The sequence below is a fragment of the Bos mutus genome, chromosome 3 (assembly GCF_027580195.1).
Source record: "Bos mutus isolate GX-2022 chromosome 3, NWIPB_WYAK_1.1, whole genome shotgun sequence".
NCBI lineage: Eukaryota > Metazoa > Chordata > Mammalia > Artiodactyla > Bovidae > Bos > Bos mutus.
In genome coordinates this window covers 82,232,200-82,244,692 of record NC_091619.1, presented here as the reverse complement: position 1 = coordinate 82,244,692, position 12,493 = coordinate 82,232,200, and the positions used below count along the sequence as shown (strand labels likewise).

The 12,493-nt window shown below is 37.5% G+C and overlaps 1 protein-coding gene across 3 annotated transcripts in view; it reads left to right on the top strand.

Annotated features, from left to right (window-relative positions):
- Window positions 1–12,493, top strand: part of NFIA (nuclear factor I A) — a 400,772-nt gene that overhangs the window by 195,569 nt on the left and 192,710 nt on the right. For all 3 annotated transcript variants that reach the window (XM_070367937.1, XM_005891231.3, XM_070367936.1), the window contains exon 3: window positions 6,228–6,293. In XM_070367937.1, coding sequence (XP_070224038.1) covers window positions 6,228–6,293 — 66 coding nt within the window. The remainder of the gene's footprint in view (window positions 1–6,227; window positions 6,294–12,493) is intronic.

The window sequence follows — 12,493 nt, the reverse complement described above, 5'->3', positions numbered from 1 at the left end:
GTGATAAGACAGTTGAATCACTCTTCAACCTAAACAGTCTCATCATCATACACAGCCCCGACTAAACAGATGGGCCTAGAATACCAGCATTAATGCCAAAAAAATCTAATTCCTGCAAATTTAATATTTCACATATTCTTCTTCAGAAAGAGACGTTAAAAAAAAATAATTTCAAGAAGGAAATTTGTAGTCATCTAGATTATGTAACACTTTTAATCCCAACCCTGAAAATGCCATACCCGGAAGTGGTGAGGGGGTGAATCTCCTGAGCAGCTGGCAGCCCCTGGGGTGGTCTGGTGGAGCCCTTCCAAGTCGCTGCTGCGTGAACACAGCCTTCCTGCTCCATCCGAATCCGGATTAGAGGATTCAGGGACCAACGTGTGCAAACTAGCCTGGTCCTTTTGGAATGAGGGCTTTCCCTCTGTCCCGTCTCTACCTCCCTTCTGGTGGAGAAGGATTTGCTGTGCATCCCTTGATTACTGTGATTATCATAACACATGCAGTTCTAGCTCACTGGGAGAGTTACACAGGCCAAATTTTGTATTTTAAATACAGTTAAGACTTCCCATTTAAAGAACCGTGGAGTATTTCCATTTTAAAAGATAAGAAAACTTTTATGGTGTGACTCATCTCATAATTTGTTTTTTTTTTAAAAAAACAGGTTATTGTATATTCATTTTTCATTAAGTGGACCACAGTTGTATACATTAATTGCCATTAAATATTGGTTTGGTTGTTTACTGAGCTTAAAAGATTTATATCCATTCTCTGAAAATGCTGGTGGTAGTTGAAGATTTTTGGTGGTCTAGATTTAATGATGGTATTACAAAATTCTGTTTGTTCTTTGCCAGACTGTGATGGATAATGTTATATTTAGCGGATAGTATTGTATTCATCAGTGTTTACTCGTAAGCTGCAGATTGTATATACATATGTGCAACTGTGCAGTGACAGTCTACATTCTCAAATAAAGATTTTTAAAATATTTCCTCACACCTCTGTCTTTAAGGCCATGGTGATACTGGAACAAAATAGACAATATTCCTAAAGGTTATAAAGTGTTACAATAACACTTCTTTTATAACTGCAGCTGTAAGACTGATAAGCAAAATCCATCTATTATAACCATTTTTCTAGATTTCCTTACTGTAATAAACGTCTTATGGTACTGAACGATCAAAATAGAGTAGTTCTAAGCCTTAGATTACCAATCAGAAATAGATTTCTGTAACATCATGGATGTAGAAAAAATGAATCTTGGATTCTTTGGTTTGACTCTTTTGCAAACTACTCATCTTTCCAAACCTCTGTAAGGAAAAAAAAAAAACTACCTAAATTTTGAAAATCTTTCAGGGCCACAATCCTAGAGGGTAACTGTTTATTATATTCAGAATATAATCACCCTATTCCTTATTTTCTTTTACTCCAGAAGCATTCCTAACGCTTCATTTTGCTGGGGGAAACGATTCATTCCCGACTTTGCCTTTCCTTTTTCACACTATAAGCAACAACTCCATTTCTTTCTGGCGGCATTTTCCCTTTCTTTCTTTGACTTGACTAACTCATTTTTGTTTCTGGATGCCTTCTCATTTCTTCCTCGTATCACCTTTTAATTTGGGAGATTTAAAACCGGACACAAAACTCTAACAAAGCCTTTTCAAGCTTCGTCTTTAGCCAAATCAGTATGCATGTAGGGAGCTTGAACTTAAGCAAAATTACTTTTCCAGTGGAACCTGGATTTGTACTTTTGGGGTCTGGAGACTTTTGTTGATTTCATGTTGACTGAATAGGAATTACACTCGTTTGTTTCAGGGTGGGAAGTGCTCCCCACCACTGCATGGCTGCCCTTCTTTTATCAGCTATTCACAACAGCAGTTGTTAGGATTTTGAGGTCCTCTTTGGGCCTCGGAATATGGCTGCTTTCTCTTATCTTTGGATTTTTTGAATGTGTGAACTATTTCTGCCATCCATCATTTTAGCCTGCACACATTTCTGGGGGCCTTTCATGTGTCAGACACTGTCCTCAGCTCTTATTATTCTGAGAAGCCTCTTGCCATGTGTCGGCCAGGGGATCAGAGGAGGTGATTGTCTGTAACTTCTAAATGCCGTGCAAGATTTCCCAGCCATGAGCCAGAGGGATGTGCCTCTTCCTTGCCAGGTCCCACGAAGGGGGACATCAAGCAGAAATAAAGACCTTTTCTGCCCTCCTTTTCCATTTTATAAGTCCCAGTCAGCTTTTAGGTGTAAACTTAGTGTATTTTCAGTCACTGGCAGTGGTTCAGCCCTAGAAGGCTGAACAAGTGAAAATTCATCCTTTTAGTTCTGTGGTTATCAAATCCTTGGCTGGGCCAGGTACTCTTAGAAGGTACTGGACCTAAGACTAGAATAAGAAAGGAATTCTTTTCTCACGGAGTTCTGATTCTCATGTGAGATCATTGAAAAGTACCTTAGTGCAGCATAGTGTAAGTCACACGGTAAGAGATATATGGCCAAGGAGAGAGGAAAAGTTTAATTCTGGGTTGGGCACAAGGAAGATTTAACAGCATTTCATCTTTGCTTCCTGCCTGGAGAACAGAAAATACATGGAAGTGATGTCTGTATTTTTGCCCAATCAGTTTTACCCTACTGACCTGTATTGGTCACTCTTCACCATCCCAAGAGGAGTATTCTCTTGAGGTTCCAAGTTGAAGGGGAGCAGAATTGAGGGGAGGGGGCCTGGACCCGTGCATAAGTAGTAAATCCAGTACAAGATTTTGTTCCTGCACTGCACAAGCTTATGGAAGCTCAGGCTAGTGTGTTGGCATTAGGATTTATTTTATTCCTTTCCCAAGTGATTATATTGATAGTGAAATATCTTTGTCTGAGTACTCCAGCAGTATAGCTCTAAGCGCCATAAAAATGCATAGATAGATGACTAGCAGTTCAATTAAGAGGTCTCAATCCAGCCTCCTATATGAAAACCATGTCTATTTTAGGTTTAAATTTCTGCTCATAAATTTTTTAGAAACCAAAAGAAAAATTGCTTTTCAAGGTTAGGTTGAAGTCTAAGGTTCCTTAAACAAAAAACAAATCCCTGGATGGGGAGAAAAATTGATAACCCTAATGTACTTCCTCCCAATAGCATTTCCAACTCCATCATTTAAACACATTTTAAATAATATTCTCTTCATTGTAATATACAAATCTTCTGGCTTTCAACCAGGAAACCAGAGAAAGTTGCTGCCATGGGGGACTCAGATACAAGAAAGGCACCCAATTCTATGCAGGTGAATTTTTTTGTGGGCCTCTAATTATTTCAGGTGGTGGGAATCAAAAGGCCATGTGATAATTGTCCCCAAAAGTAAGATGTGAAGTTACTTTGGCTTCTGACAGGTCTCTACCAACTATGCACAAGAGAAAATTGAATTAATTTTTTGCTTTCATAATAGTGTTTTAATGCAAATACTTAAGAAAGAGATCTTTCCTTTGTATCAATTATGTATGGGTAGAAATTATAATTCTGGTCACCTGGTTGGCCCCATACATAACAGCATCGCTGACCTTTTGTAATACCAAAGAAAGAGCCCATCCGTCCTCAGCAAGAATTGCACCAGGACTGGGTAATTTTGTTCCTCGTTGGTTCAAAAAAGAAATGGCATTAAATGGCCCATGGTAGAAAATAATTAAGTTTTAAGATCATTTAACTTTTCTTGTAGATCTTTGGCTTTTCCTGTCTGTTACCAGGATGGTGTATTTTAGTATGCAGTCCTCCGGTGGAGAACAGTATCCCCAGCTTTTGAATAAAACTGGGAAATTAAATTCCGTTTTCAGTTTGGCTAGGTGCCTCCTCCAGTGTTGGTAGCTGAGCTTTCACAAGAGTGCTGTGGCGCCTTTCAGACCAACTCTGAGCTGTTTCCCTGCCGCTCAGTCAGTTGCTGTTTACTTGCTTCTTTTTCTGTGGCTTGGAATTGTAAACTTTCTTTGAACGTATCTATTGCCATCTTTTGTTGCTATTCATGTTTTCTGTAATTATGCTATCTTCCTATAAATACAGGGTGACAAATGTAAAAAAAAATTTCAAAGAGCAAAAAAGTCTGCTTTTAGTATTAAGACAGTTGTTTGGATCTTTCATTTTTTTTTTTGCCTTAATATTGATAGATAAAATTCAGAAAAGTAGTTGGCTATGGTATATTTAAATTAATTGAGATAAAAAATATTTTTCCTTTTGTTCGCAAAGAAGTGATTGGTCATAAAGATATTAATACACCAAGAAAAAGAACATCGGCTAAGGTATCAGATAGAAAGTTAAGTTTACTAGTCTTATTCCAAAGACAATGTTCTGTTTGGCAAAATTTTAGGTATCTATATTGGCACATGATCAAGAAGAATTTTAACTTTCCCTAAGACAAACTTAGATATTTTCTCTGATTTCAATTGTGGCTATTAATGGTTTAAAAATTTCCGGTACACAAATAATGAAGGTATGCCTTTCTCCTAAAACATGCTGAATTGCTTATAAGAATGTTTAATTTATAATTTTTAATTGCAAAGTTACAGAATACTCCCTTAGAAAAAGAGAAGGTAATCATGCCATATTTTAAAATCACTTGCTATAAATGTAATATTAATTGAGTTAAAATTTCAAATGTGATCGCATATAAATTTATATTCCAATTTTCAGTGCAGACTTTGTATTTAACTCTGTGGTTCATTCTGAAGAATTTCTCTAAAGTGTTTTGAGAAATACTGTAATACTTTTGGTGTGTGTCTTCACTGTGGCTATTGTTACATTATGTTAAAAAGCTATCACTTTGCCAGACTTAAATAAAAATTCAGATTTTCACATTTGAACCTTTGAATCAATCTAGAATTTTTGCTCTATGCACCAGGTTAAGCGCATCTAAAAGTTTTTAAGTAGACGTTTAAAAAAAAGTACTTTCCAATAATTAAAATCTTCATTTGCCTAAAAGCAGGGAGTCTTTCTTACAGTAATAAATCAGTGCTTCTCGACCTAGGGTCGCTAGTCGCACTGCTTCTCTGTGCAGTATCTCCAAGAAAGAGAATGCTAAAGCTGTAACTCTGTTGGTTAAATAGAAGTAATATTTTCAATTTAATCACAGTCAAGTGTCATGACCTTTTGATCTTGCATTGAACTTCTTGCTAAAATGTGGTCAGATTCCAGATAGCCTGTTCTAACCCTGTGAAGTCAAGGTAAAGTGCAGATCCAGGCTTTCCATAGATACAGAGATTTTTCTAGAAAATTTTTGGTTTGTTTTTCGAGAATGTTATATACTGTTTCAAGTCTCAGAAAAATGCTTTACATAAAAAACTCTCTACTTGAAATAGTTTGCCTGACTTTTTTTTCCTTTCCCCAAGAAAATGTATCATAAGTATGCTTACTTCTAATTCTGTGAAAGTTTTTGGTCTAACTTGTTTAGCTCATCTTAAAATTAAATGTTACTTTATTTTAAATGGTCTCATTTAGAAGTTAAATTGATTGGATTAAATTTTTAGTTTAAAAATGGTTGTATTTTTATCAGTAAAATAAAAAATAGATGCGATTCAATAAAGGTGTGCAAGAACCTGTTTTTGCTCACAAGCCCTTTAGGATCTCCCAGATGCATCGGTACAAAAGGAAAAGAATACTCATAAAGTGGGGGGAGATGTGTACCTTTTAGAAAGATGTCTTTGAGTGATCCTGTTATTTTAAGTAAAGGCGCTAGAGTATTAGGATTCTAGTATTTAATGGTGTTAGTCTGCATAGTCTGTTGCTGTAATACGGAGCTAAATATCAACAGAACTTGTTTCTGTTGTTTGGGTTGCTTTTATATACCAGCTTCAAAATATGTTTTGACACTTTATTATGTTCTGAATCAAGCTTCAGATGTGTGTAATGAAGGATGAAGTCTTTATCAGACTCTAGTGTATAAATAATGGAGAAGAGCAGTTTGGAAAGGGTCTCTGTGTAGGAGGATGGTTTCTGAAGAGTTTTAAGTTATGATCTGGTGCAAGCCAAGTGCTGCCGGAGGTGTAAACAGAACCGAGAGTCCTCTCTGAAGGCATGGGCTGCTGCGGCTGCCGCCCTTCTCCCCCTGTCTTTTCTTTCTTCCTTTTTTGATCATCACGTCACCTCTGTAATGTTCTCACTCCTGGTTTACGGGCTGAACCTTTTGAGAAAGTCTGCCACCTCTGATCCACTTTTCTTTCACAGACCCTGTAATTTTTGGCCGTCTTTTTATGTTTTTCAGATTCAAGTCAATCTGAAAGTCCCAGCCAGCCAAGTGATGCTGACATTAAGGACCAGCCAGAAAATGGTAAGTTTAGTTTGGGACTCTGGTTGCTGTTCTGAGAGTCCATGGTAGCCAGCAGCCAACCAAGTAGGAGGATTTCAAGGTCTGCCCGAGTGGGTGGCCCACACAGTAGGAACAGTCTTTGAGAACTTAAGGAATTTTCTGGGTCACTCTAACAGCCCCAAACCCTTCCCCTCAGCCACAAACTCTATCAGGGTACTCTTAAGAACCTTCATTCCCAAGAAAGTTGGTTACCGTTTGAGGCAGGGTTGATTTACCTGATCAGTGTCATTTACAGCATAAGTGAGGAGCCAATGCCTTTTTATTTCAGTTCCTTTTAATGTGGCAAGTGACGCATGATCTTCTTCACGATGATTTAAGTTTATTGACTAACAAGTATTTTTGAGGCCTTTTGGAAGATTTTTGCTTCTGCTAAATAATTACTGTGAGAAAATGATGTCTGCCTTTGAAAGATTTTCACTTTAAGTTGTCTAAAACAGTAAGGGTACATGACAATATACAATGTGTCAATTGCATAAATGTATAAGCTGTGTATTGCAGGAACTTGATTACCTAGAATACACACTTTATATATGAATATAATAGTATCCACTAAAATACTAAGTGTGTAGTATATATGCTCCAAGGATGAAAACAGTTATCATAGGTTAGAATTTGAGTAAAACCATCAGTTTCAGTAAAAACTGAGGAGTGACCTAGTGGTACTCATCACATGCTAAACACTGTATTTCCCACTTTCATGGATATAATCTCATAAAATTCCATAGTGCTGTTCCTTGATGAAAGAGCTGAAGCCTCTAATGGTGACTTGACCATGAAGGACCTTCGGAGGGAATATGGCACCGTGGCTAAAAGCTCAGGCGGTGGTGTCAGACCTGTGTTTAAATTCTACCTCTGTTCTTTCTTTCCTTTGTAATTTTGAATAGGTTATTTACCCTCACAGAGTACTGATTTATTTCTTCTTTGAAGTGGTACAGTAATAATATTACTGACATGTTGAAGAATTAAATAAGATAATATATATAACATGCTCACAATAGTATCTTTCATAGGACTTTACACTAAATAAAAGTTGGCTGTTGTTCAGTATTCCTTGTATTATTTTTCTAGTTAGTATAATCCAGCCATACTTTGTTTTTCACTTACTTAAAATGACCTCATTCCTCCTGACTGTCTTATTTTTGTTGTTCTATTTTTCTGTTTTGATCTCCACCCGATCTTTTGGAATAGATAAGTAAACTGAATTATGTCAGTGTTGTGGGGTGGAGGATTGATTTTATCACTTTGAATAGCCTATCACTGATTTCTCAGGATTTGTTCATTTCCCAAGCCTCAGAAATTCTCTACATTGTTGCTGGGCTCCCATATTAAATATGCACTGTCTTGCTATTCCTCTCCTCATCCTGGTATTTTGGTGGTATTTTACGTATCAAAGTTGTCTTTTCACAGCAGGCATTAAAAAAGAGAGAGAGAAAGAGACCTCTGAAGGCTTGTTTTTAGTGTCATAAACAGCTACATCTTATTTTTTGTTGACATTTTAAAGAGTGATATTTATAGACTAGTTTCACTCTTTATTTCCCGCTTGACTTATAGGTGATGCTTATATGTCTCTTTTTTACATATAATATATTTATGTATAATCGGCTTGAAGTTGTGTCCAGAGGTACTCGTTTTATTTTCACTGTTGAGAACTGGTGGGCTGCTGGGGTGTGTGGCGCTCGTGTTTGGGTCTGGCTGCCCCTCTCGCAGGCCTGCGGTTCATCTGTCTTCATAAAATGGCCGGCAAGCTGTTCACATGCAAATATAAATTGAGAGCATGAGAGGCCTGGCATGCCTTTCTGGAGCTGCTGTAATACCGATATTGTGCATTTCCCACTCCAAAAAGCAACCAGGATTGAGCCCGAATTTTTCAGCCAAAGACGAGGAGAGACTAGCCAAGTTCATTGTTAACCGCAGATCACTTGGTGCCACCTCAAGGGTTCACAGTACCATTTGGGAAGGATCATGTGAGTTCAAAGAAAGAAAGTGGTAATATCCAGGAGAGAAAATAATAAATTCCTATGTTTCAAATTTCTATTTATTTCAGAGAAAGAGATGTTGCTTCATCTTAGACAGTTCCAACTGGAGTTCAGACTAGAGGAACACCAGCCTCTTGGGTTTCCTCTTTCTGCCTTTTGTCAATCTCAGATAAAGTTATTTGAGGAAAAAATTATTTTTTTTCCTCTTTTTTAAATGTATAATCCCTGAAGGAAAATAAATGAAGATTTCTGGACTAGGTATTTACATGCATTAGATGACTTTCTGGGGCTGCTTTGATCAAGTCTTCTTTCATTACCCCAGATTATGGAAGATGAGTTCCTGAAAGGTTTTTGTTTGTTTGTTTGTTTCATTTTTAAGAAGAGAACACTCATAAATGTATCAACAAAACTCTTAAAGGACTTTTGAAATCTTGGTGGATGAAGAAGTGACAGACTCTGATTTTCAAATAAAGTGGGAACTCATTATTCCTTCTTTATGTATATATTCGAGGGGAAATAGTATTCTTTTTATCCTAGCTCTTGAAGAGAAAGGTAATGGGAAACGAATGGTATTTTCCTAGTAAACCATGGAGAATGAATAGACAAATGGTAACATGCTGTTTCATCCAAAACCATAAACTAGGCCATGTAACTTTACCTAAAGTGGATGCAGCTGTTTCTTCCCTGCCCAACTAGTCTCTTTATTTCTACAGAATTTTTGCTTTCTTTTCTTGTACTCCCTTAAGACTCAACTGTAAAAGAAAACAAATCTTTGTCCAATTAGAGTATTACATGGGAATTTTGAAGGAATTATCTGAAACCCAGAGATAAAATGTCAGAATCACTGAAACTCAACACTGGTATAATGTAATGATTCAGAACTCCACCTCTAGAGTCAAACAGGCCTGAGTTCAAATGAAACGAAGGCTGGGGGACTTTGAGTAAGGTGTCGCCCCAATATCAGTCTTCTTATCAGTAAAATAGGAACACTAAAAGACCCTAACTCCTGAGTAACAAAATGAGAATATGCCTGTGAAAGCATAATGTGGGTTCATAGTAAGCACTCAAAGATAACCATCAGGACTCTCCAGCTAAAGCTCAGATCTGTAATGAGATACACATATTCAAAAGGAAACAAGCTGGGAGACTTGGAGTAGAAAGAGGAAGAGTGTCAGCAATAAACCAAGACTCTATAGAGACATCTTCTGTAGATACCTACCCTGTTTTGAAATGTCAGGTTTAAGTCTCTTAAATCTGTCCATAATCCCTATAGTGGCATATCTATTTTGTTGTTTAGTTCTATTCTTCATATTCTGTTTCCCTCTCAGGAGTTGAGAACTACAGAAGTGATGCAGAATTGCTAGGGCCTTCAGAATGAATGCCCAAGAAGGTTATTCTAGAAAGAAGGGACTTCACTTAGATGTCTTTAATTTGGGCTGAATTTTTCCTTGGCACAAACCAAATAGAATCTCACTTATTAAAAACTGTAAGCTGTTGATGGACGGAATTCATGACCAATTTCGGATGCTTTGAACATGACACATACCTAGTATTTATTAAAATTAATAGGTAGACAAATAAACTGTCATTGTCCCCAAATAGTTTTTGAGTATTTGCTTGTTATTGATTTATCAAGGGAAAAAAAAAAAAAAAAGAAGTTGAAAATCTAATTTGAGAATGGGGGAAAGTTCTGCAGTGGTACATAGTTTTTGAGTATTTGCTCACTGTTGATTTACCAAGAGGTTTTTAAGAAAAAATAAAAACCCTGAAGAAGTTGAAATGTAATTTGGTTGTGGGGAAAAGTTGTATAGTTGTACATGGATGACAAACAGACATACATACACAGATATGACTAATAGTGCTGGGAAGCCAAAGCTCGGGGCTATTCTAATGGACAGAGTAGATCAAGTTGTAACTCCACCCTCACCCCACCCTAATGAGCAGGTGTGATCAAAGATATGAAATACCATCCTGTTCGTTTATAGTTGATGACCATAAAGAATGGAATCTGACCAAGTTTTCAACCTAACTGTTATCATTCATTTAATCCTTTTGCATGTTACAGAAATCCCCTTTCTGGTTTTTCAAGAGCTCCTGAAGGTTTAAAGCCTTATCTGTTAGACTGTGACTTAGAAGATCTACTCATACCACCTTTGTGAATTCCCAGGAGGTACTTTGGCTACTGTTAAAAAGAGTATCTGTGGCACAGAATACTTGCAGTGCTTCCTCGGTATTTACAGGGCCTGTGAACAGTCCTCCATAGCTTGCGTTCTGTGTGGCATCAGGTCATGCATTGATGAGGCAGAGGCTCATGTGATAGCCCTCCTGCTTAATTCCAGGCACACTTCCGTGGGGCCACACTGAGGCAGTGACTGAGGGAAGAGCATCATCCAGCCCTGGCACTCTGAAAGCACACCCCCAGTGGGGACTCCCTGTGCACGCACCCTTAACTAAAACCAGAGAAGACCACGTACAGTTCCTGTGCCAGAAGAAGAAAAGCTGTGTCACATGTATTTGATTGGAGTTTGTTTTTCCTATTTACTATCTCTCATCACTTGTACAAGCTGCTAAAATAATAATAATCTCATCTTAGTGGTTTTAAAAATGTGATATTTATAGCAGGAAATCAGAGTTGGTATTTAGATAATTTTCTTTAGGTTTAATCATGTTGGCTCTTCCTCATCTACCTGGTAGTTGCGTGTGTGTTGGTGGCATCAACTCTCAGGTGGGCCACTTGCCATCAGTGGAAAGCCATTAATCATGATGTTTGCCTCAGATTTTGAAAATTTCCAGCTCTATCTGCCAGTTCAAAAATCACCCTGGAGTATTGGTTGGATCTTGTGTTCATGTTCAGCATCTTTGTGTATGTCCTTCCTATCTTGTATCACCAAACTAGGTATTGTTGCTAAGTGTTGCTAGATGAACAGGGAATCTCAACTGTTAGTATTTCATTGGTGGGCTTCCCTGGTGGCTCAGACGGTAAAGCATCTGTCTGCAATGCAGGGGACCTGCGTTCGATCCCTGGGTCGGGAAGATCCCCTGGAGAAGGAAATGGCACCCAACTCCAGTATTCTTACCTGGAAAATCCCATGGGCGGTGGAGCCTGGTAGGCTACCGTCCATGGAGTCCCAAAGAATCGAACACCACTGAGCGACTTCACTTTCACTTTCATTAGTAACTCATTTCTGTATTTTGAGTATTTCAGTACTTACGAAATAACTTCCAAGGATATTGACTTCCTGACTTAAGATTTGTATGCAGGATTAACTCTGTAACTTGGTGGTGAGCTAAGAAATATAAATTTATATTTCTTTTTTGGACAAACATTCTTTTATCTGATAATATTTTCATTACAAAGTTCAGGCCTTCCGCTTTCATTTTTTTCTCATTACTTCCTCAAATATATGGGAGATATATTGCAGTATGATATATAATATTAGTACATAGTTGGAAGGTAAAATAAAATTCGTAATTCTAAATGTTAAGAATTGTTTCTTGCTACTGAATGGACTGCTGTTTCAGGAACTATTTTGATTATTGGTCATTTTAGTTGTGTCATTTTAGGAATTTTGAAGGCAGTGCACAGCTGAACAGTTAACATTTTATTGGGAAAGCAGGAGCACTCTAGCACCATTGACTTGTAAATAAAGCTTGTCAATATTTCATAATTTGCATGACTTTCTTTTACAATTACCTAGCAACAGTTATTCTCAACAGTGTTCTTTCCAAAAACCCTGCAGGGACAGACACAGTAGAGTGACCACCAAAATAGCAGCAATAACAGTAATGATCAATATTCTAAATATTGTAAAGGTCCCAACTCAGGGAAACATTAAAACCTAAATGCCTTCTGGTTTCCAGATCTGTGTAATTAAATTCTGACTGATGAATTTTCAGCAATGAGATGGAGCTAGTCTATCTTGTTTTAGAGACTGGGGAACTAGAATTTGGTTTAATCTAAAATGTCAGTCTGAGGCCAGGTGAATTGTGCTTTCTTAAATATTGTTAGCAAATGTGATCCATCATGGTTTGCAGGGGCTCTTTAGAAATGCCTCCAAACAAAGTAAATTCTTGAATCTTGCATTTGGAAAGATGAGGTACCAGGTGAGACTGGAGGCTTCCCCCACAGGCTTAACACAGTATAGAGTACTCCAAGCTTTATTTACCACAGGATCCAGGGTAGTA